At 40.3% G+C, this 25,225-nt stretch overlaps 1 protein-coding gene across 1 annotated transcript; it reads right to left on the bottom strand.

Annotated features, from left to right (window-relative positions):
- Window positions 1-399: 399 nt before the first annotated feature.
- Window positions 400-24,345, bottom strand: il17rd (interleukin 17 receptor D). Its single transcript, XM_044025042.1, has 16 exons — window positions 24,210-24,345; window positions 13,194-13,248; window positions 10,702-10,824; window positions 8,016-8,134; window positions 7,144-7,264; window positions 6,822-6,866; window positions 6,442-6,593; window positions 6,035-6,100; window positions 5,901-5,955; window positions 5,695-5,805; window positions 5,137-5,321; window positions 4,902-5,017; window positions 4,504-4,758; window positions 3,464-4,015; window positions 3,000-3,274; window positions 400-2,198 (listed from the first exon to the last, which is right to left on the bottom strand). Exons 1-16 carry the CDS (start codon window positions 24,327-24,329, stop codon window positions 2,080-2,082), a joined length of 2,469 nt encoding a protein of 822 aa, XP_043880977.1. The 5' UTR covers window positions 24,330-24,345; the 3' UTR covers window positions 400-2,079.
- Window positions 24,346-25,225: the final 880 nt, after the last annotated feature.

Genomic DNA, 25,225 nt, shown 5'->3' with positions numbered 1-25,225 from the left:
CAAAGCTCTCACACTGAAGAGCTGTCTGCTCGTTTATATGTCAGTAAAGACTGTGTGAGCCTCTTTGTGAGAACCTAAGAACTTGTTTCATCAGTTTGACCAAAATGACAAAATACTTCTTTATACTTCCCCGTTTGTGATTTAATTGTACTGCAATAATTATACATCGAGTTACATGGTTAACCATGTCTCTGTTGCAAGCGCTTTCACTCATTCAGTCATACATTTAATGCAATAACTGTATGTCATTTTAATAATAAACTGTTATCACTGAACAAGATGGTAAAAGGAATGTTTTATTAGATGTTCTTATTTATTTCCTACATTAAAGGTACTATAAAACAGTACATTTCATAACAAAAAATAGGAAAATAACAGTCTAACTATACAAATATTAAAAACAGAACAGACATTTCCAATAAAAAAAATACAAATATAATATTTACATGTTGTAAATGCTGAATAGTCCCTTCTAATACACTCGGAGCAGAAGCCATCGCTGTGATTTTGGAAGCAGCCCACCGAATAAATATGACTGCAGCTGCGAAACATGAAAGAATCAATAACTCAAGAGTTAATGGGATCAGTAACACATGGAAATCCAATGCCAGCATGACAATAAACACATATGAAAGTATATTAAACTATAAATGCAACATTAATGGTCACACTTGGCAAATATTTTAAAATCTGCAACAATAAGCTTTACAATGCAACCACGGTATTCAACATGTTGTCGTTTTAATGTGGCTTCACCAACCAAATTATTTTGTGTTGCATAGTCTAGAAGTAAAAAGCAGAGAAAATAAAATTCAAACTGTCAATTCAACATGAATTTCACACAGCTTTTCCACTATATTAAGTCACATTAGCAGGTTTTTTAGTAAAGTTCTGATAGTAATTCAACAGTTTTTGTTTTTTTAACATTTAACAGACAGTCACACGTCTGTTTAGTGAATTGTTAATTGGCAGAGCTGACCAGTTTACTTGCTTCTTCAATTAGTCATTGTAGAAATCATTTTTAAATTAAGGTATGCCTTTTCAATTGCAGACTGCTAACTAAAATATTCCTCCTCAAATAAAAAGGCACATATGTGAAAAAGGCACTTTTTAAAGGACGGGATTCACTGACGAAGACATGGATTTCCCTACAATATTGAGAATGATCACATGACAGTCAAATTATGCCATTCCAGTTCTGAATTATTCACATGTTGAAGGCGTTGTTAATCCTGCGACCTTTGTCAAAGACGTTGGTGGAGACCACAATCTCGGAAGCTGCTTTGATCCTGTTGGATGTTGTCAAGTTGGAACATGTCACCAACAAGTTTGTGTCCTTGCGCTTCTGCATCAAAAAGCGCCTGAAGAGTGTATCAGCATCATATTTTGGTACCAGACATCAACTCACGGGTCAGTTGTTATTGAGTCAATCAACCGAGACGCCGCGCTGAGTCAGTCTTTGGTCTGAACGCGTCTGCTCTGCCCACATCTGGACACACAGTCCTTTAACGTCCTAAAGGCAGAGTGACCAGAAGTAACTCCATCACCATGGATGAGTGTTCCAGCACTCAGTGGTCACAATTGTTATCTTAATTATCTATATTCTTTGACAGTCAGCGGTTACTATGGTTAATCGGACAATTGCTCAAGAATGTACAGGGGACCACAGTTACTCTGGACTTGTGTTCTGTGTCAGCAGTACATAGTGCTTTGTGGCTGGGGACTCGAATGAGGCTCTAGAATGCAGTGGTTAACATAGTTACCTAGGACTAGGGTTCAAAAACTCACCAGTTACCATAGTAACAAGGCACTGGTCTTCAAGTTACCAGAGAGCGGAACTATTGTAGTGGTCAGTTTTTTAAAAATGTTCTCTAACTCAGTGTAAACTCACAGACCCGCACTTAAGAACTAGTAATTTGCAAAATTACACACTCAAATGCCTTTTTCCTTATTCCAGTTTTGCTTCCATGATGTTTGGATGACAACACTTCTGAGAAAGAACTTAAGTCCAAGAACATTTTAGACCCAGTGATGATGTCACAAGACTGCTTCTCTTCTGATTGGCTGGAGGCCCCTCCCCTACAACGAAGCCACAGTAGCGATTCCATCATTGTGCTCCAGGTGGTGGTGCAGCTCTGCTTTACACACTGTGGCAGTGCTGCAGCGGATTGACGCAACAACGGACGGCTCCTCATCACCTGGAAGACAAACAGCCACAGACTCAACAACCTGTTCTTTCCATTTAAAGCGACAGTGCGTGACTTTTGAATATATATATATGTATACAAACGTCTGTTGTATTCAAAATCAGTTCACACAATACTGAAAAAGATAATCAGCACCGCATGACTCTCTCTGAGCATTTTGACTAGATAAACACAACAGAGGATAGAAAGTTACACACTGCTGCTTTAAGTCACCTGTTTTTGCCTTTAATCAACAGTCATATTGGGAAATAAGAAGAATTTTCCACTTGCCATGAATTTACCACAAAATATCAGGATATAATGACGTCATTTAAAATCTTAAACAACACGTAGAGAGCATCAAGGTTATTATAATTAACAAAGTCTAACGAAATAATTTAACTAAAATTGAAAAAAACATTTTCGTTAACTGAAATAAAAATTAAACCTACATTAAAAAAACAATAACTAAGTGAAACTGTTTATAGAACTAAGTGAAACTAAATTAAATTGTAAGGAAAAGGTGTGTCTTTGTAAATTAATTTCATACATAATTCTTTTGGGTTCATATGAAGTGTATTTAATTTATTTTTTTCTAACACTAAAACTAATAAAGACTAAAGTAAATAAAAAAACAATACTACTACTTAACTCATAAAAACTAGCAAACCTGCTCTAAAAATGAATTAAAACTAACTCATTTTGAAAACAAAGAGTCAAAACGAAAAAATAAAATTAAAACTAACGAAATCCAAAGCTATTATAACCTTGGTGAGTATCTAAAACGTTGCACGCGCTAACTGCTAGCCTTACCTAAGCCTGATGAAGATGATTCGCTGTCAGCCACAGAGGAGGAGTCAGCCTGGTCATGTGACAGACCCTCCATGAGGGGAATGGAAAGCTCTGATGAAGGGACGGATGAATCGTAGATGCCTGAATCACGAGGAGGAGGGTTCTCTAGAGGGGTGGGGCAGCTCTCCTCTGCCTGGACAGAACAAACCTCATCAGTGAGGATGGAGGGAGCAGTGGAGGAGGAGGAGGAGGATGACGACCCGTCCGATGATACAACAGACACTCCAGAAGTAGACCTGAAGAAAAGGAAAAACACAAGAGCACTTAAGCCATAAGAAATGCTGTCCTTCACTCTATGGCCTTGACTGGAGAGGAATTATCAATCGAGTTTCCCTTGAGAAGAGGAAAACTTATTTTAAAGACTCAAATATATTCCAAAAATAAATGAAAACTGAACATTTAAGTGGTATTAGTCCTTGCATTACCTTGAAGTAGGTCCCAGCAACGACATGGAGCAATGTGGCAAGACTGGACTGGGACACAGACCAGGATTGGGACCAGGGCCAGGACTGGGACTGGGACTGGGACTAGGACTAGGACTCGAGCCAGGGGCCAGTAGGAGCAGGTTCCTTCTTGGGAGTCCGCTCCCATCCTCCAGTGATGGTATCCTCACTGGCACTTCATTCAGCACCAATCCAGAGTCAAACCTCTGCTCAGGCTGCAGTGATGAGGAGCAGCTGGGAAGCTTTGGAGAAGGACTGGGAGCCGGGACAGTGGGTAGAGAAGAATGATTTGAAGGGATGCCAGAGGACGCTGAAGAACCTGCTGCAGGAGCCAGCTGCTTCTCGAACCAGTCAGGGTTCTGGCTGATGTGTTGGTGCATGTTGCAGATGGAAACGTAGAGCGAGCGTCCAGACTTACTCCTGAAGTAGTTTCTCCTGGAGATGTTGAGAGGCTGGTGCTCACGGTCAGACAAACTGGACTGACCGGAGTGGAGTCGACTGAAGAGCTGAGGCAGGTGGTCCATCAACTTGAACCTAAACAAGCAACAGGAAGTGAACATCAATGCAACGGACATGATATTTATTTATTTATATATTATTGATGCCAGAAAACATATTTACACGGCAAATCATATTCTGCTCTGAACCTAGAGTAGGGATTGAATTGCATTTGGTCAAATGTGCTGGTTTAATCTGAATCCTTTAAAGGAACAAACCTTAATTTAAACATAAATAATTCAAAATAACTGAAACTCAAATTATTAGACTGAAATGTTTTACATAAAATATTTTATACATAAGCCTGAATAATGTCAGAAATCTGTTGCTCCAACCTGAAAATTAGTTGAGCCGCAGAAGATACAACATTTATATCTGAGATCATCGCATTCAATTCTCCTCTACTTTTTTGATTTTTCCACTGCTTCTTTTTTGAACATTTACAGTTTTTTCTGTAATCATCGACTCCTGACACACATATTGCAGGCGCAGCAGTTATTGTAATGAAGGTGTTTGTTATTTACCTGGGAGCCAGACTCAACATGGTGGGGATGTCGTTTTCCGTTGAATAGTCAAAGTAAACGCTCATGTAGCGGTTCAGCTCTGGGTCGCCACCCCCTTCGCTCTGCTTCGCTAGCCGCAGCTTTTCAGCGATCATGGCCACGCCCACTGTAAACAGGTCACCGCTAGATCCATTAGCAGAAGAGCTGCTGCTGCTGCTGTTGCTGCAGCGACTGACTGGCGTCTTCCCTCTGCGACTCTTCCTCTCCACGTAGTAGCTGCAAAAGGAAAACAGAACCAGTTTAAAATACAACAGAAATAAAACAATATAAAGAAATAAACTTAACGGTTTAAGGCATATCAGAAGTCATTTTGACAGAGACACAGTGGATAGTGTAGTGAAGGCAGTGCACTGTAGTACCGTAGGCCTTTGGAGCAGACAGTGATGATGAAGTCGGATTCATCCAGCTGTCTGCTCAGCCATGACATCTGACCCTCTTTGCAGATCTCCAGATGTTCCCACAGGTCCAGCACAACCTGAACAGACACGAATGGAGACTTGACAACCACACTTAACTCAAGACTAGTAACTTTGGACGTTTTTTTTTCCACCACACATGCATTATCTGTTGATTTGTGTCATCTGTCTGTCTCACCTCACAGTTGCAGAAGTCCTGCAGAAAGTATGCAAAGCTCTGTATGACATTGGTGTGTTTAGGACAGTCCCTGCTGGAGTAACAAATGAAGACTCTGGGACGAGGCCATGGGCGTTCTGCGTTCAATGCTGCGCTTTGATTGGATGACTCACTGCTCTCCTCATCCAGCTGGCTGTAGATGTTTTCTATCCACAGAGAAAATAAAAAATGACGAGAAAGGTTTATCAGAACAGTGTCAAATCTCAAATAATGGAACATCAGTCCTGGGTAAAAAAAACTACATTAACGTACATTAAGTGACATCTTTAAGAGACTTTAAGTCAAAGATATTCAATTTACTATTGTGTGAAAAAGCAAGAGAAAGAAATCCTCACAATAGATTTTACTGAAACCAGTAAAACTTACATGAAAAGCCTCAATTAAGTATTTTTATTTATAAAATAAAAAAGAGGTACATTTCTTATTGGCCAACAGATCTACATTAAATAGTGCATGATAAGGTTTTCATTGATCCCTCGAAGTGTACAGAGATTTTTAGACCAGCATCACTGCTCTTACCTTGTTGTTTCTTTCGACACATGACAGTGAAGAGAGTGGCGAAAGCAGACATGATGACCAGCGGCACTGTGATAGCCATGGCACGGATAGGCCCCGCCCACGGGGAGTGGACTGAAGGATGAATCAAATGCATCCAGCATGAGTCAACACAATAAAAGATAATTGCAGTATAACACTATGTGTGTGTATGTGTGTGTGTGTATCACCTTGGCTGACATGGTACTGGATCTGCCTCCGGGTTGTGTTACCATCATCTCTCAACTAACACACAGAAGAAAAAGAGAAATTCTAATTGCTCTAATTGTGATAAGCCAGCGATGTCCGTGCTGTGTTTACTCACCTCGACAGTGTATGTCCCTGGAGTGACGTCCTGCAGGATGCAAGTAGTTCTGGGCTGGTTCATGTCCTACACACAATAAACTTATGATGAGGACAATAACAATAACAATAACTCAGCTGAAAACGGTGCAACTTCATGAGAGACTTCTTCCGAGTGTGATGTTGAGTCAACACGTCAAGACTACAATGATGCACCAGGAAAACACTGCTGTGAACATTTAACCATTGTAACACGAGGTAGGATTATTGAATGCATAAAGAAAACTATCTGAAGTTACACTTAATTTTTGTATGCCTTAACTCTTAACGTGTTTGACAACAAAAAAAATGAATGGAGTGACACCAAATCCTAATTCTGACAGTTCCACATTTGAGACATCATACTACAAAACAGAAATTTGGCCTTACTGGTTTGCAGCGCTGCAGTTTGAAAGGTCCGTCATGCCTCAGTTTGTAGTAGAGGTAGTAGAAGCGGAAGCCGAAAGAGGGCGGAGCCTGATCAAACGCCACATGGAGGTTCGGACCCAGCTGGGATATGTTGAGGGTCTTTGGCTTCCAGACTACACAGATGAATAGAATTCGTAAATTAACCTCCACACGCCACAGGGACATGTAGTGTTTGTACTGATCTGAGGTCAAATACTATTCATATGAATGAAGAACTATATAATATACAACTTAACAGACCCTTATGCAATAGCATCCTCCACAGAGAAAATGTGTCAACTCATTGGCTAAAAATGAATATGTGGAGGCTCTGGTTATGTTGACAATAAAGAAGAACTTACATGGTTTGCAAACCAAGTTGTCTGATCCGAGGAGGACTTCACATGCTGTAATACACAAACACTTAATTAGTATTTTTAATTGCTTCATATACAAAATCAGGTTTGTCTTGACTTTGTTTAGCCCAGCTATTTCTATATTGTTTCTTTAATCTATTCACCCTCAAGCTAACTTAATGAACAAAAAGATCAAGGAAGACATTAAGCCAAAAAAACAAAAGGCAGATGTGATCTGATGGACCTTAATTATAACCCATAATTGATTTATATATCAATTAATTATAAATAATAAATCTTGTATAGTTAAGGACAATACTGGACTCACAGTTGGTCCGGAGAAACGATGGAGGGAAGAAACTCTCGTTCATCAGAGTGGGGAAAGGAACAACACGGACCATGTAGTCGGTGTCAAAGGTCAAGCCACTGAATGGCTGACTGCTGAGCCTCTGTGTGAGGAAAGTGAGAAGAAATCATTAGTAAACTATAGTAAACATTGTCATCAGGCAACTTTTGTCAGATTGGTTAATATTTAAAGTCTGTAGTGTGCAACATTCTAATGTAACCTAATCTAATGTAAACTTTCTGTTTCTCAGTATAGCGGTGTTTAGATCTCCTGATGCCCAGAGACATTCCTGTGCTGCATAGGGAATGGAGAAAATACAGTGTAGTAATGTTATTAATAATAATAATAATAATAATAATAATAATAATAATAATGATATTAATACAATACAATAACAATAATAATAACAACAACAACAACAGGCAAAATGCTGCCCAGGTTGAAGGTTTCAACAACCTATTCGCTATATTTACTCTCCACAGACAATGCATGTTAGTCAGGATCATTGTAATGTCATTGTTTTCAGGAGCAGTTTGAATTTCAACCTTCAAGCCGACACCAACAAACAGTTGTGGCCACTAAAAAGGTCTAGTGGCCACATATGTTTAAAAGACTTAGATTTACATTTTTCAAGTCTGCCTCATAATAATGTTCAGATGTCTTTGTCCTGGCAGTTATTATGAAGGTTTAATACTAAACAGACAGTTTTAGTGAGGAAGGGACCTCCTCAGGAAGTGATTGATTACAGCAACACATACCTCTACTCACCATATAGTGTCAATGTGTGTATATTGTGTGTGTGTGTGTGTGTGGTTTTATGAGGTCAATGGGATGCTACATTAGTGACATCATACCGTGTTCTTGTAGGTGAAGTTGAGCTGCCGTGGATCTTTGAGGATGAGATGCTGACACTGTTTCCCCTCTGGATTCTTGTCTTCCAGATAAACTCTGAACCCTTTAATATGTTCGATCCCTGCGGAGACCAAAATAGAACGTTAGAATGTTCAGCTTCACTGTCCTCCAACAACCATCCATCTCTCCTTCATTTATCTCAATCACTTATTATACCGTTACTCATCCTTCCTCTAATTACCAAACTACTTTTTCCTTTCCGCCTTTTACTGTTCTTTGTCTCTCGCCTGCATGTGTTGCATATATTTCCTCCCCTCCCCTCTTTTCTCCCCCTGTCCTCTGCTTTCTTATATCCCTCTGCTCTCCTTGCTCCATTTACTGGTCTTCTCAATCTCAATTTTGCACCTCCTTTGTCTCGTCTCTTTTTTCCCCATTCCTGTCCTGCTCCATCACATTTTCTCTTTTCCTCACCTTGTTTCCCCCCTGTCCTCCTTTTCTTTCATTTTCCTCTTTTCTTTACTACTCTCCTCACTTAATCTCCTCTTGTTGCTCCTTGTCGTCCTTTCTCTGTGTTCTCAACTTCTTTCTTTGTCCCGTGCCTTTCATGCTTATTTAATCTCTTCTTTGTTCCTCCTTTCTCCCTCCTATGATTTGGTTATTTCTAATTTCCTATTTTCCATTCCTGTATCTTTTATTTTTTCCTTTACACCCTCTCACACACCCGCGCGCACACACGCACACACACACTCTTTTGTTTTGCTGTATCTCCTGCTGTCCACTATTTGTTTCCTCTACTCTTTGTCCTCCCACTGTGCTCTTTAAAGAAATGTGACTTGTAATTACAACTACACATTTGCATTCACAGGACATGTTTTTCCTATTAGGAGTGGAGAGAGAGAGAAAGAAAGAGAGAGAGAGAGATGTTAAGGAATCTGCCTCAAGACATAAAAACCTGTTCTGCTGCTCTCTCTCTCTCTCTCTCTATAGTTGGCGACAAACACGGATGTTATTCCTCCTTTACAGCCACCGCAGGGTTTTGCCAGGTTTGTGTTCAGTGTTCATTTTTGTTTTGAGTCATAAAGTCATAGGAAAAGGCAGCGGTGAGTCACCACTTTGGTAAAAAACACAAAGAGGGTTTGCAAACACTTATTTAACTCATCTAGATGATTAAAATATATCAAGAACAATAAGACTGTAAGGCCATGATCAGTATCAAAACCAGCAACATCGAGATTGCTGCTATCATCATCATCATCATCACACAAATCACCAAAGAAAAGCACTTCTAATTTAGTATGACACATGAAGGATGCTATAAAAAATTTGATAAGAAACAGGTTCTCATCTGCTGTCCTACATACTGATGTTATTTCTGTTTATGTGATGTTATAATGTTAACATTAACTAAAGCTTCATTAACCATATCCATTTCACTGCATCAGTATGATTATTATGCCTATATTTTTTGGCTGATATGATTGACCGTTTTTTTAATATATTTTCCTCCATCTGATAAAACATAACAGTTTAATCATAACAGATTACATTCATTAAAAATGAAGTACAATAATACGCAAAACAACTTAAGTTAAATAAACATTTACTGAACAACATGACTTGCGCCAACTCACTCACATGATTCAAATAATGACCCATTCGTTTGAATGAGAAACATGTAAATCATGCAGGATAGAAACATGTACCTGGTTACTGTCACGCTATTTTCTTTATCTGTATTTTTGATATAAGTATATTTGTTTATTTGTTGTCAGGTTGTGTGAATGATGCTGGTAATGAGGGAGAGAGAACACAATCTGCTAAGTTTTATTTCAATCAGATCTACAAAAACATTATTTTAGGGTTAGGGTTATTATTTAACACAGCGAATACCAAACCGGTGGAATGAAAATAACATTATGTAGAACAGTGCGTCTTCCTTTTGTTTGGCTTGAAATTGATTTTTTGTTTTTTTTTATCTTGTGTTGTTTTGACTGTATCGCTGAAGCTCTGATTTGACAGTTACAAAGAAGAAAAAAGAAAGGGGGTAGGACTAGAAAAGTTATTTACTTCATCCTACACCAAAATGACAGAGAAAAGGGACAGCATGAGTGAGTGTGTGGAGATTTTCTCTTTTCTCTTGGTCTCACGCGTGAAAGAGGTTTTTAATCGCAGTGCCTTTTTAGTGAGATTTTTTTTTCTCTGATGCTGTTTCACATGAAACATCGAACATTTCTGGACAGAAGATTTCTGTCAAAGAAAACAACAGGAGGCTTTGTCACACACTGTGTGTGTGAGAGAGACAGAGAGAGAGAGACACACACAGAGAGGTTCACCTTACACTGTGCACATACACCAACACACATTCCTTCACGGTCAAATCGTGGTATTGTAGTGCGAGATGTGATCCTCTCTCTCTCTCTCTGGTTGATCAAAGAGACACGAATGCACGCACGCACACACACACACACACACACACACACACACACACACACACACACACACACACACACACACACACACACACACACACACACACACACACACACACACACACACACACACACACACACACACACACACACACACACACACACACACACACACACACACACACACACACAGCTGGCCCCTCTCCTCTCTGAAGAATCTTATGAACAGACAGACAGACAGGTGAACACAGAACGTTACCTAATGGACTTGCAGACCAGTGAACCACCACAGCGGCCTGATCCTCACAGGCCAGGTGAGTGAAGGAGACATTGGCAACTTCATGGATCACATGTTTCCCCAATGGATAGTTCAATGAACAGTCTGCAGGACAACACACAAGAAAAAAAGAGAGAAATTAAAGCTTTGAGCCCGTAATTTGTTACTGAACCATTTTTTTGTCATTTATTTGTCGAAACCCTCTTCGTGTCCACATTTTAGGAAGCTGTATTGGGAAAATCCAGCTTGGCGTGAGTTACAAAAATGTAAGTACTGAGACTAACTTAATAACTACTTAACTTATGAAACAATACTTTTATCACTAATGAAATGCAAATATAAATCTTTGACCTGTCATTCATAGCGTTAATTATCATAACTGTCACTCATTCAGTCACAATTGTTCTCTGCTCAATGTTGTTATCTTGTAAGAGACGGAAGACAGACGGCCTGAAGATGAAGAGCAGGAGGATGAGGATGAGGAGAAGCACCCAGCCATGAACCGAGAGGGATCTTGGAGAAAAGATAGACTTAGGAGGTGGAAAGAAAAGGGGGCGTGAGCTCAGACACGACTGACTGCTCCTCTTTCCTCTTGCCAGCCACCGTTTGTTGAAGGGGGCGGAGGTAAGGAAGAGAGGGAGTAAGATGGGACCAAGGAGAGGAGCTTAAAAAAAGATGGAGGTGACAGAGAGGGTTAGGAGGGCATGGGATATGCAAGGTCATTGCTCAGCTTCTTCTCGCCTCGTCATCTTCTTCAAAGCGGGGTCATGTTCAGAGCTCAAGGAGAAGGTCACAGCTGATCGCTCCTCTTCCTCCATCATAAAGCTCCTCTTTAGGATGTAAGGAGGAGGGAAAGGTCACAAATCGTTACTCCTATTCCTCCTTAATTCCCTTCTCTTTGTCCTCAGACCTTTTTATATGACAAAGTAGAAGAGGAAGAGTAGAGTAAAAGAGGAATATAAGGAGCAAAGGAAAAGGTCACCGGTGGATGAAGAGCAGAACCTTAGTTTTTGCTTTGACTCCTCGTCATCATCAAAAGTGGCTAGATAGTGAATAATATGAAATCAACATAATTTTATCTAATAGCCAATAATAACACCTTTGTTTTCTGAGACATACTCATGAGCCTCAGCAAAGAGTTAACAGGAACATGACATAGCTGTGTGTTTAATAAAAATGAATAAAAATCCTAAATAAATTCTTAACACATGTTCAACTGCATTTGTTGGGAGGACTACTTTCAAGGGTGGATTGATACAGAGCTAGCATGAATTTCCAGGTTCTGATCCAGAAATAAAAACACCTGTGATTAAACATCCAGCATCAGAACTGAGCTTTACTATTTGCTTTCGTCCCCCATTGTCCAACAGCTGGGGTTCACAGGAAAGGAAGCAGTGAGGTGTGTCGCACACATCCACACACACACACCTCAGTACACACACACAATGAGCAGATTCTGATTGTCATGCTAAAACACCATCAAGCTTAACTTTGGTAAACTGTGAGGGCTTTCGACACGTTTATTCCATCAGTTCTTTAACAGGACGCATCATCGTTTCAGTCACGTGACCTTCTGACCTGTGACCTCCACGTTCTTAGTGACAAAATATGTATAACGGTCAGATTAAATGAAAATAAATTACTTTTGTAGGAAAAGGGGAGCTGTGGCTGAACGCTTAATTTACTGCGAGACTGACTGTCTGCTATCACTGAGAAGCAGTGATAATATGAAGTATTAAAAGGGAACAACTTGACATTTTGAGCCATTTTTTTCATTTCCTTGACAAGACAAACAAACTCTCCCTCATGTCTGCATGAATAAATAAGGTTTATTTTATTTATTTTTTTAACATTTCTTTATATTTTTATTCTCAAAGAAAACAAAACACCTGAAGACTCTTGAAAAGACGTATGTAATCACCTCAGTCTTCAAGAAGTTGTAACGGGCATATCTGACATTCATAGACAAAACAAATAAATTGAAAATACACTAACAAAGAAATCTGAACGAGCTTCTCGCTCATGGTCACGGACAAAGGCAGGAGGGAGGCAGGGATTGGCCACGGCTCAGGAACTTGACTTTACAGAGAAAGAACAATGAAAAGAAAGAAAGGCAGAGGAAGACGGTGGAGGAGGAAGAGGGTCATGGGGTTAGAGATATGGGGCAACAAAGCGTGTGGGGACATAAAGGAGAATAAAAATCGGTCCGATTTTGTGACTGATTTTTACCTCTCAAGAAAGCCTCAACTTTCAGTGGAACGCGAATATCTTCAAAAAAGTCAGCGAGCAAATAAATGTGGGTGGACTGGCATCACAATCCCTGCACTCAAGAGATACGTCAATGATTCCCAGTTTTCCTGTGATGATTGGAATAGGAACCACCATCTGAGCACCGATGAGGACGATGTGGTTCAAACACCTGCAGATCCAAGGTAACACACAGAGACTCTTTTAACACATACGCAGATACTCACTGTCAGCTCTGAGGGTGACGGGAAACCTGCGACTGCCATCTGCACCAGACTGCACCTGAAGGAGAAGACATGAGAAAGATACATCATTAATTATTATATGGAATAACATGTCCATTAACAAGAGAAGCAATGGATTTCACTCTTTTTGTGAGGCCTTTCGTCATGACTCTGTGACCACCGTGGTAAGCAGCTTAGCTCGGGGTACAATAGTTTCACCGATTTAATTTAGTGTGGCTACTTTACGAACCATTTCATTATCAAATAATCTGCTGCTTATTTTCTCATTCAACTTTGTCTATAAAACATTGTACATTAAACATTATATTTCTAATTTCTAATCACCAGTCGCATCGTGATGACATTGCCACAAGCATTGTGGCTAAAACACGATGGGTCGAGTTAGAAGTGCTAACCACGTGGCTTCTTGTCCAAAGATTTAGTCCCTCACTTACAGGTCCAGCACAAAGCAAAGCAAATAACTTTTCTTTTTGCAGCAGGGACATGGACAATCCAATCACACCAGCTCTCACCAGGTGTTATGCATCTACAGAAGATGGAACAGATCTGTGTATGGACACTGAAGCAGAGTAAGGGGTGTGGCCACTTTCATGTTCACACAGCAAATGTGCTCCTGACTGGATCTCAAGACACCCTGAGGACATATTTGGATGTGTGCAGAGCAGATCTGTACTCGTGACCCGGCCCCCTGTGATTGGATTACTCTGAATTGATGTTAAAACCAGGTCTGAACAGAGTCTTTGATATAATGAGACACCAGGCTCCAGCAGGTTGTGTCAGAAGAAAGATATCCTCCCAAGCTCCTCCCTGCAGCTCTATTTAATACAAAGGACAGCAGATATAGTATAACATGAAAAGTGAGATAAGCTGAGGTGTGAACACCACTTCCCATGAGAGCTGCACTTACCCATAATACTCCTTGCCGTATCTACCCTATCTGCACAGTGACACAGTCCTCGGTCAGTGCTGGTATTAAAATCCATCCTGAGTGACCCAATCGGAAATGGATAGAGCTAAATAAAGGTTGTTGTCTGTATATAAAAACTGAGCGTGAACTTCTGGTTGCAAAACAAACTTCTGTTGTAAAGCCTCAAGATCTGTGATTTGACCAGTATTATGTCAATTTCTTTGAAACCAGAAAATCACCTGTAACCAGGCACTGACTGGACGATACAGGCTGTCAAACATGCAGATGTGAAACTAGCTGTTGGTGATGTTGTAAATAATGCAAGTCACCAAGGTTGCTAAAATCTTCCATCCTACTTCTTCACTTTTTAACCCGCAAAGCTACTTCCATTTTTATTTACAATCAATGTTGCAGGTATGAAGGTACCCAGTGCATTCTGCTGATCACCAAAACCATACTTCAGGTTCACCGTTCAGACCTGGCATTAACAGAGATACAATCACTGGCAGAAGTTAAGGTCCGAGCGCTCATAAGCCGCCCTTTTACAACAGTTAAACTGTTGTAAAATTGTGTATTTGAATTAAGGATGAGGATGCCAGATACGACCATATGTGATCACAGGAGGCGCATTTATGACATATGTGACGTATGAACAGTCTTATTAGGAGCTGTCCACATGTGATCAGATCACTGAGGACTAAAGTTAATACCATGTCTGAAGGGGCCAGAGTCTCATGAGGCATGTTTCTGTTTGAGGAGAGAACTTTTACAGGTTTGACCTTGTTTTTATGTTGCCCTGCTGTGCAACACACACACACACACACACAGTTGTACAGCAGTTTTATAGAATACACTAATTAACATAATGCATTCCCTAACCCCACTGGCCAAGATTTCCTCACTAGTTTAAAATGTCTCCACAAAGATAGTTTTGCATCAAAATTTGTCCTCGCAGACTTTTTTTTCCCTTTTATTTCCTTAATTTTAACAGCCTAAACAACCTAACCCTATCTATAACCATAACCAGTTGATGCCATACCTAACCTTAACCTAACCACAATTGAAAGCTTGGCAATAAACTTAACCAGTAGTTCAGAAATGAGATTCTGCCTCATTAGGACCAGGTTTGGGTCTCCATGAGGACCATTGGTCCTTACAAGGTCAGTGTTTATATCATAAAAAGCCAAGGAGGCAACAAAATACAAGTACACATGATGCACACACACACAGGCTTGTTAACAAAGGTGTCAGACTGTGGTCACACACACACACACACACCTGAAATCAATCAGACAGACCCCCTACTGTGTGTGCGTGTACGTGTTACAGAAGGTGTGCCATGCTTGTTAGCAGCCAATGTACCTCAGCAATCCGTCCACACACATGTTTGTACTTACATACTTGTGAAGACTCTCATTCACATAATGCATTCCCTGGCCCTTAGAACATGCATTAGCATAGACCATAAAGGAGAACTAACAGCATCAAAGAGGCCTTTGAAGAAGTCACTATAGCATAAATGTTCTAAATAAAAACAGTCCAGAAACACTCACATGGGGCTATCCTATCCTTCCTTGTTCGATATATACCGGTATATGTATATATTTTGCCTTCATTTTGTTTGGACCACTAACCTTTGACCTACAGAGGTTTACATGCTACTGCGCCCACACATGTCCTGCTGGCACCATGAAATGGGAGGCTAATTAAAATCAAGGGAAGCTTTTCACTGACAAGCACAAAAAGGCACAGACTTCCTGACGGGTTGCAATGGGAAAGTGCCCTGCCCCTCCCCCAGAAAGGCTGGTTCTGGTTAGGGCTGAACAATTGATCACTTTCAAATAAATAAATGCAATTGGCGATATCACACTTTTTCATCATTCAGTTCTCCTTGACACTGGGTACCACAGAGGATAGAAGAGCGGTGATTGCCAAGACTAAGACAGCAGCGTTAGAAGCAGAGATGGTGAGACTCGAGTGGAGGGTCAAGCAGCAGGTGGAGTGGCCATAATGCGGAGTTTAACAAGGAGATGCACATCTCCCTGGAAAGATGACTCTGGTTACTCTGGCCAAATCTGACAATGTGTGAATCACAGGATCAAAATATAGATACCTCCAAACCCTAACGTTATGTAACAATGTGTCTCTCCACTTGTAAAAGCAGGGACTATAAGGATTCACTATTTGGAGGCATGTCAGTGTATTAGAATACATATGGTGGTGAACTGCACAGTGTAAATAACAACAAAACTAGGTAAGCAAACATGTAGCTGCACCTTTCCCCCGTGAGAATAGGACATGCATTGTTTAAACATGCAATCATCCAGTCATTGAAAGAGAGACTGACGTCAAAGATATGGGAGTTTAAGCAAGGTTACATTATGACTGTAACTGCATGACGTTTTCTTCTGTTGTGTCTTGTGTTTCCTGCTTTCGATATGTATGTACAAATTTGTATTTGTGACACTAAACCTGAACCAACCCTAGTTAAAAAGCAAATGTCTGCTTATTTTGGTGTAAAAAAAGGTTTATGTGAGAGCGTTAAACTGATACAGCACAGCAAACTCCTTTTATGACTACTTCATTAGCTCTGACCGTCCAAAATCTCACACTAAATTCTTCTACCACTACATTGTGCAGGTGACTGACAGCGAGGCAAACCTATACTTTACAACAAACAATTTTTTTTTTAACAGAAAAAAGAGAGTTATACTTTTCTTCCTTCCTGTTGCCAGCTGTTTCTCACAGGTTGTAATCATTATAGTCACTACAAACATGCACCGACACACCCGGAGGCCTGAGCCAACTGAGTCACATCAGAAAAGACAGTTTGTTAATAGTAATTAAAAAATAGAACAACTAAAGGGCAGCTGTTGGAGAACCTACACACAGTCAGCAGACATGCCGTCTGTTTGGGAAGGTAGATGAACCATGCTTCAATTCACTTTTTGATATCAACAACAAAGAGCAGAGGCACACTACAAATATACAAACACTAAAACTCAAAACCAGTAAAAAAAAGAGCAGAATTCCCCTCGGGAATCCCCACACACACATACACATGATCAGTTCCTGTGGTAATTAGGCAGCCTCAGTTAGCTGAACATCAACAGTAATTAATCACAGCACTGGAGGAAATCACAGGAAAGAGGGAGGGAGCAGAGGAAGCAAGGACGAATAGAAGAACGTCAGAAAGGGAGGACTAAGAGAAAAGGAGGACTTAGAAGGGGGGAGTGAAGGATGATGGGGATGTAATCACAAGGCCTGCAGGGAAGGAAGAAAGGAAGGAGGCAAGAAGAGAATGAAGAATCTGATTAAACAGGAACTCCTTCAATTACAGCATTCAAGGTTCATGTAGCAGATTTCTATTCTCCCTCATTTTGTTTGGGGCCTGCAGACCAGTTCCAGATGTGGGACAGAGAACATGGGACACACGCACAGTTGACCTTTGATCAACACACTCTTATGAGCCTAAGTACAAACAGCTAGAAAAGTTCTCTCTGGATAAGTGGGATCAGAGCTGTGCTATTCCGCTTAAATTGCCCCAAAATAAACAACTAACAACTGTCAATATCCAAACATTCACACTGATGATTGATTGATTAGATAGTAACACATTTACCTAAAGAGATAGTTCAGATACTGTAGTTTGTAAAAGTGAAGCAACAAATTGACATTTTGAAACTTAAACGATTCTGCATCCAGACGAGCAGAATGAATCTGTGTCTATATTAGCACAGCTGAAAACATCCATTGAAATAGGCTGAGCATGAGGCAGGTTTTCTTTTCTCTGCGGTTCTACTTACTGACAAGAAACAACAATGGTGAAAAATCAGCACATAGATTTTTTTTACACAGATGAAGAGGTAAAACTTTCCAGCAGTGTTGTCAAACTCTAAAACTCTAGATTATTGTGGATGGAAGGCATAAACACGGTGGATGCAGTGTGTTTTAAATGGAAAATGCGGCTGTATCCTAGTAAAAATTTGACAGTTGATTCCCTCAGTTTCACACTGCGAAAAGCCATAAATAAGATGTTTTATTTCACAACTCGCCGACTGACAAGCCCCACGAGTTACAAAGCTTCTTCAATAGCACAGTAAATGGCACCTGCTGAGGAATGAATGTTGTCAAAGAGAACTCAAAAAGTTATCATGAAAACATAGAGCCACGCTAATTCTGTGCGGTTGTGTGTGAAGTTGATGAGAGTCTTTTTCTCTAACTAAGGCCTCGGGGCAAAACTCTGCCCTGTTCCTCTTAATGTCTTCCTGTCTCTTACAAACACGCACACATGCCTCCAAACACTACCATATGGCACAACATGGCTGCAATGAAATATCTACAGAATGCGTATATTTTACTCAGTTAACTTGGGAGCACAGCACCAGGTCGCCCTGGATCTTGTTGTGTTGCTGTAGGTCTCTGATCTGTATGCAAAACATGGTCTTAAAGACTCAAGTGATGCTGTACTGACTGGGTTTTTGACTCTCTGTCCCATTCCACTTCCCTTGTTTAAAATGAGTTTTAAAAAACAAACAAACAAACCTGTGATCGTTAACTAGTCGACTTTGATTAAAACATTTTGGTCAATAAGAAGTGCACAATGTGACAAAACACAAACAGGCACTCTCACTAACAGTGTTACCTGGCAACATCCACGACAACATCTGCACAAAAACAAGAAAAACCAGATAAACAATCATGTCTTTATGATGATTTACATACAGGGCGGTTGACTCGCGTTAATAGCAGTTTGTTACCAAATGAAACCAGTGTGAGCTGCAATAAAATTGGCTGAAAGGTTTGTAGTAGCGCAGACTTTTTAGTGTTTCGTTCCACCAACATGGAGACATTGCCTGTCAAGACACAAACATCTGAATTACCTCCATTTTTCCCCCACTCTACTGCATATATTTCTCATCTAAAGTAAGTCACATGAAGGCAACAAGTCCAGCTTTTAGCCAAATATGCAGTCCCTGCATCTGAAATATTGAACTGAATGACTGTAGACAGAAAGTCTGCACAGAATACGGTGAGCTTCCTCTCTGTGTTCGGCTGATCTATAAATCACCAAAGACGCTCACTGATGGTAAAAACAGATCAAGTAAAAGACACAGAGAGCTGAAGAGCTGTTCAGCATGTGAGCCCGAGCACACCTCACTCCAACAACGGATATGAGATTTCCAGTGTCTCCACCAGTCATTCACAATTACTCTCTTGACATTCCCGCTCATTCTGATTTTGCTATGAATCATAAACCTTTCCTCCAAGGCTGATTTTCAGCCAACACATTTCAATAGCAGCAAGTAAACCCTTAAATAAAGTGTGTTATTTTGTCATTCCTGCTCTTTTCCACTTGTAAGACACTTTATTTCTTTTCAAATCTGATCACGTCTGTGTAAACATGCTCCAGTTTTGTTCATCATGCTGTCAAGCACCTCAAGTGATCAGATCTAACCACATGGATTTTTCCCCTCCTCCAGTTTGATTTGATTTGTTGATTCATTTACAAAATAAAAATACACATCAGCGCTTTAGCTCCAGAGAAAAACATTCAGTAAGAACAAAAGCTGGAAAAAGTGAGGTAACACAATGCAAACTGAGAAAATCTGTGTGTGTGTGTTTGGGAGCAGCCAACCAGAGATTTCCCACCGCAGGAACAAAACCTGCAGCTTCCTCCTCCTGCATGACTGCTCTTCAATGACCCCCCTACTACCACTCTTCTTCATCACAACTCCTCCTCCTCCTCATCCAGGAGGAGCTATTCCACTCCCTCTGTGGCACTTTGTCCTCTCTCCTGCTAACCCTTCTTATTAGACTGTAGTACATATGCCAGGTCTGTGCCTGGTGCTGAAACGCTTCATCAGAAATACACCAACATGCATACACATGCAATGTATAATTAAAAAAATAAAGCTTTATTTGAAATTTGAAGTATACATTTGAGTTATACAATCTAGGACTGCAACAATTATTCAATTAATCTATTATTTTTTTTGGTGTTTTTTTTTCCCCAATAATTAAAATTAATATAATCATCATCAGTCAGTATTAATATGATATAATATAACAAAACATGTGAGAACTCCAGGTTTGGTAAACACTGATCAACATTTTTCACATTTTTTGACCAAAGAATGGTGAATGGTGAATGGTTTGTATTTAAATAGCGCTTTTCTAGTCTTGATGACCACTCAAAGCTGCTTTCCACTACAGTTCTGCCGTAACGCGAAGAGACCAAACAATCTCTAAACACAAGACGATAGTGACAGCAAGAGCAGGGGAAAGGTGGGGCACTGACATTATCATTTTCCCAGAGTAAAAGCAAAAATAAAGTGCTGTACTGGCTCCATGTGTAGAGAAAAAAGACTGTCTCAAAACTCAAGAGTCTGTCTGAGTTATCAAGCATTAGAAGAAAGCTCATATCTCTCAGTCCAACTACATGTACGGGTATGAAATACAAAAGACAAAACAAAACATAACATAAACGTGATAAGTGAATGTGGGTAACTGCGTCACCATTTTCAAAGGTTTGTGTTTCTGTCTGTCCAGACTGATACGCAGCTGAAATGAGGCCAGCAGGGTTCTTTGTTTAAGGGGCTTCCCCAGAAATCCCCAGAGTAGTGTGGACGCCTGACTTGATGTAGCAGAAGCATTGTCACAGTGAGGATGCAGCAGAAGCAACTCAGCAAAAATCCAGGTGTATTTGCTCCGAGACACGAGTCCTCACACCTATGATGGTACTTACTTCAGTGTCACATATACTGTCAACACAATCAGAGGATTTCGGGCATTTCGTTTTCAATAATCTACAAACAAGCCACCTTCCAAAGCCTGAGGGGGAGTTTTCTACACCTGTCCAAACATTCAGCCTCAAATATTTCCATTCTCTCCTTTGATGAATTAAAACGCCAGGCTAGAAGAAGGCACCTTACATCTTCATTTTGGTGCTGAGGGAATAATTTGGCATATTTCTGAGCCAAAGTTTCACTCTTTTAAAGCCTCAGGGGATGAAGATGAAGAAATATTTCCTGGATGTATTTCATGTAAGAGGTGAAGGTCAGGCATCGATCCTTCAGTCACCAGGAAGAATACACGTGTTTCACATCGGGACGCCCACCCGGCCGTGACGCCCTCTGAGGCTCTCTGATGCCAAAAACACACTGGAGCCCTCCATCATGATGGGATGTGACATAGTCACAGAGAGAGAGAGCGAGGAACCCTGTGTTAAAATCAAGGGAGTATGAGAGAGAAAGAAGGATGAGGAATACTGAAGAGAACAGAGAGAGAGGGGGAAGCTGAATAATTTCCTGGTGCGTCTTCCTCCACTGAGACAGATGTGATGACTTCAGCAGATGTGTTTGACCAGAGAGAATGAAATGGTTTATTATAATGTCCTTAAGCATCAACCTGAAACATCCGGTAAAAAAAAAAATACGGTTGCCTCAGTGAAGCCTGTTTCCAAAACACCAAGAAACATGATTATTTGTCCATGTAGGACATTTGAAGAGGAATTTCACTGATTCTACACATTACAGTCTGCTAAAAGGTCTGGGGAAGGACAAGTGCATGTGTTGAGAATAAAGAGTTGAATAAAGTCTTTTGTGGCTCCAGAGGGAGCTGTATGAAGTCTGACAAAGCGATCAAGTGATTTGATTTAGAACCAGGCCTGAAGACTAGAAGTTCGAAAATGAAAGATCTGAGGGTATGGAGTTCGGCCTTATCCACACGGACACAGAATTTACTCCTAAGTGATCGTTTTCTTTTTCATTCTTTAAAACGTTTTCCAGAAACACAAGAAATGTCTTTATTTTTCACTAAACCCCCAAAATGAATCTAAATGCTGACGTGCCAGGCCCAGGAGCAAGCGCATTACTTTTAAAACTTTATTTAAACAAGTATACATTACCATGTACACAATCACAGAAACAGTATGAACCAAAGCAAACTCCAAACACAAGAAGATGCTGAGGGTATCCACCATCTATGAGGTGGGGCTATCACATTATAGTTTCCCCAAAGTCACACATTGGTTGTAGACACAAAAACATCTCAAAATAAAGGATCACTACAAACATTAATGCTAACAGCTATGCTGCGGGCCAGAAAATGAAAAATGTTTCCAAAAATGGCACCTCTCTGTCAGAGAGTTGTCGAAGAACCTGACTCTTACGTTCCCACTGATGCCGATCAGAACCAAAGCCAATTTTTTTTTTTTTTTTGTTATTAAAGCTGTGCGTTGCAGAGTCATTTGAACCAAGAGTGATTGCCTGGTGAAAAACCAGTGGGAATGGGGTATTTCTTTCACACACACAGAACTCTAATAACTTCACACCTGTAGAATAGCAGGCCCTCACACCCCCATCAAGCAGCCTTTGATGTGTGTGTTTCTGAAAAGAGAAGGGAAGCAGAGAGAGAGAAGGAGGGGGGAGGTGTGTATGTGTGTGTGTGTGTGGTGGGGGGTGTAAGAGGGGAGGGAGGGAAGGAAGGAATGTTTCTTCAAAGTAAACAGTGTGAAGCTTCCTGTAGAAAACACTTCAAAGCCACCGAGAGGAAACTGGGATAACACACACACACACACACACACACAAGAGCGACTCAAAGGCAGGTAGGAGTCATCAATCAACGCAGGAAAATTAAAACCTGCAGAATGTGTGCGCTTTCACACATACAATCACTCGTCCACTCAGATTCTTCTGCTTACCATATTTAAGACAAGGAAAGGGAAGCCATATCACAAAATTAATACACACATATGACTGCACATGCACACTTAAAATTTAATTCAATTACAGACTAATTGTGTTTACTGCGATTAACTGTGCCAAGCCACTTAAAAACAATGACAAAGACACAAGACTTTAACTTCCTTGGGTATTTGTACTATTGGACATTTGCAGACACATCGATATGTGTAACAACTGGCAGCTACATCAAATGAACTTGTCTCAAAGATGAAGACGACATGACTGTTTACTGTTCGGAAGACTTTACATGTGACAGTGGGTCATAACGAGCAATTACCAATATTCACGTTGAGGCTGAGATGTAGAGATGTGACACTATTCAAAAACTTCAATAATTTAAAAGGCAAAATTGAAAAATACTACTTTCAAATGTTATTTGGTTTTTTGACCCACACACACACACCCACTGAGGTGGATATAGGGTAATCTATTTTCAAAATTTTTAAAAAACAATAAAAAAAGTGTATTCATGTCAAAATGTTTGAAAATGAGAGAAATAAAATGAACTCTGGAGGTGTCACAGACCAAAAGGTTCCTTTGGTCAGAGACAAAGGTGTTGTGAAGTCTGTGGTTCACTTCACATATTCTGGTTTTCCCATCGAGCGTTTTAATCAAACACACACATATCCACAACAGCAAGATGTCAGCTTTTCAACATATTTGAGTTAAATCCTATGAAATCCTGTAATTCAGCATCAAGCAGCAACTACAGGCTTTTACATTTACATGTGAACTAGTTGTTCTGTAAGGTCTCGAATTATATGTTTCCCAAACCAAGCAATTTTAAGGTTAAATTAATACAAATCTACACATAGCCGAAAAAAAAATAACATTCACATTGTGGTTAAGTTTACAACATTCACTTGCCGTCGTCTCTGATTAAGTCAACGACTGTGTGCAAGTTATGAAAGGTGTTTTTATTGGGTTAAATTCCTGGATAACATATTGTATTGTGCCAAACTGAGTAAGGAACTTGGTCTCATCAGTACACATGCACAGGTGCTTTTCTAACACCTACAGTTTTTATGCAAAACGGGTGACATTTAAATTGGCACTTTTTATCATGGAGTTTGGTCTGTACATGAAAGTGAGCTTCAGCTCCGCGCAGACAGGTAAGCAAGGTAGCGTGAGTGGCGCTACACACTGCGGACTACAACAAGACTAGACACGGGAGTGACTTCAAACACTAGCTCATTTTAGCTGCCTCTGTGATAAAAGCCGAAGAAGTCACAGAAACGCAATAAACCGAGCTAACGACCATAAAACGAGAGGTGACGCGGGGGCAGCGGCTTTCGACCAATATCGTTATCAACGTAGTCAAAAGTCAAACTTTGAGTTCCCTACCTTAAAACCACATCGCTCCTGGTTTGATCTTTTGCTGCCTGAAGTGGGAGATCCACAAGAGAAAGATAAAACCAGAAACAACCCGGAGAGAGATATGAAGAAACTCCGAGGGGCCGCCATTCCTCCCTCAACTCTGAGCAACTCTGAGAGAGTGAGGAGAGACAGAGAGGAGAGGAACTGAGGAGGAGGAGGTGGTGCGTGTGTGTGTGTTACACAGTCACATTATGGGGACTTGTCTTCCTTATGGGGACACAAATCAAGTCCCCATAATGTAAATTACTACATTTTAAAGTGAAGACTAGTTAGGGTGAGGTTAAGGTCAGGGTTAGAATTAGGATTAGGCCTGTAATTATGGTTAAGGTTAGAGTAAATCACCAGGAAACGATGGAAGTCAATGCAATGTCCTCTGAAGTCATGGAAACCAGTGTGTGTGTGTTGCCTCTTTAGGACCGTTTCTGGCATAAACACTGTTCTTGTCAAGACCAGTAGCCCTCATGGAGACAAAAAACTGGTCCTGCTGAGGCGGGACTCTAACCTAACCCTCATTTCTGGGGAACTGGTTAGTGTGAGGTTAGGGATAGTGTTGCCAGTGCTCATTAGGAAGATAAGTATATAAGTAAAAATAATGTAATCATGAATGAAACATTTGATGCATCACTTTTACAACACATATATTTTGTATGAGCATATATCGTGAGAGGCTTATAGAAGTAATAATATCTGGTTTAGTGCATTCTTCCCATGGAGAAGTGTCTACCCTTAAAATTGTCCAGTGTTTCTTGAGTTTCTTGAATTTATTTATAGTTCTTTCCTAAAATCCAAATCTGTGTCAACCATCCAAAAATATTAATGTTGAGACATTACAAGGCAGTCAGGAATAAACGGCAAAGGTCTATTCTATTCTATTCTAGACTCATTCTATTTTCTGCTTTTCTGCAAAAATACATGGAAATCGTTTTATCATGTGTCTGTCTGTCCATCCTTCCGCTCAGAACAGCACTACAATATGTCACCCT

The sequence above is a fragment of the Solea senegalensis genome, linkage group LG4 (assembly GCF_019176455.1).
Source record: "Solea senegalensis isolate Sse05_10M linkage group LG4, IFAPA_SoseM_1, whole genome shotgun sequence".
NCBI lineage: Eukaryota > Metazoa > Chordata > Actinopteri > Pleuronectiformes > Soleidae > Solea > Solea senegalensis.
Note: the sequence above shows the minus strand (reverse complement) of the source record. Positions and strands in the feature narration are given on the sequence as shown.

Coding starts and splice junctions, on each gene's coding strand:
- il17rd (XM_044025042.1), bottom strand. CDS start 24,329: ATGGCGGCCCCTCGGAGTTTCTTCATATCTCTCTCCGGGTTGTTTCTG. Junction 6,867..7,143: donor ATCGTTTCTCCGGACCAACT/GTGAGTCCAGTA, acceptor TGTGTATTACAG/CATGTGAAGTCCTCCTCGGA. Junction 5,956..6,034: donor CAGGGACATACACTGTCGAG/GTGAGTAAACAC, acceptor TCTGTGTGTTAG/TTGAGAGATGATGGTAACAC.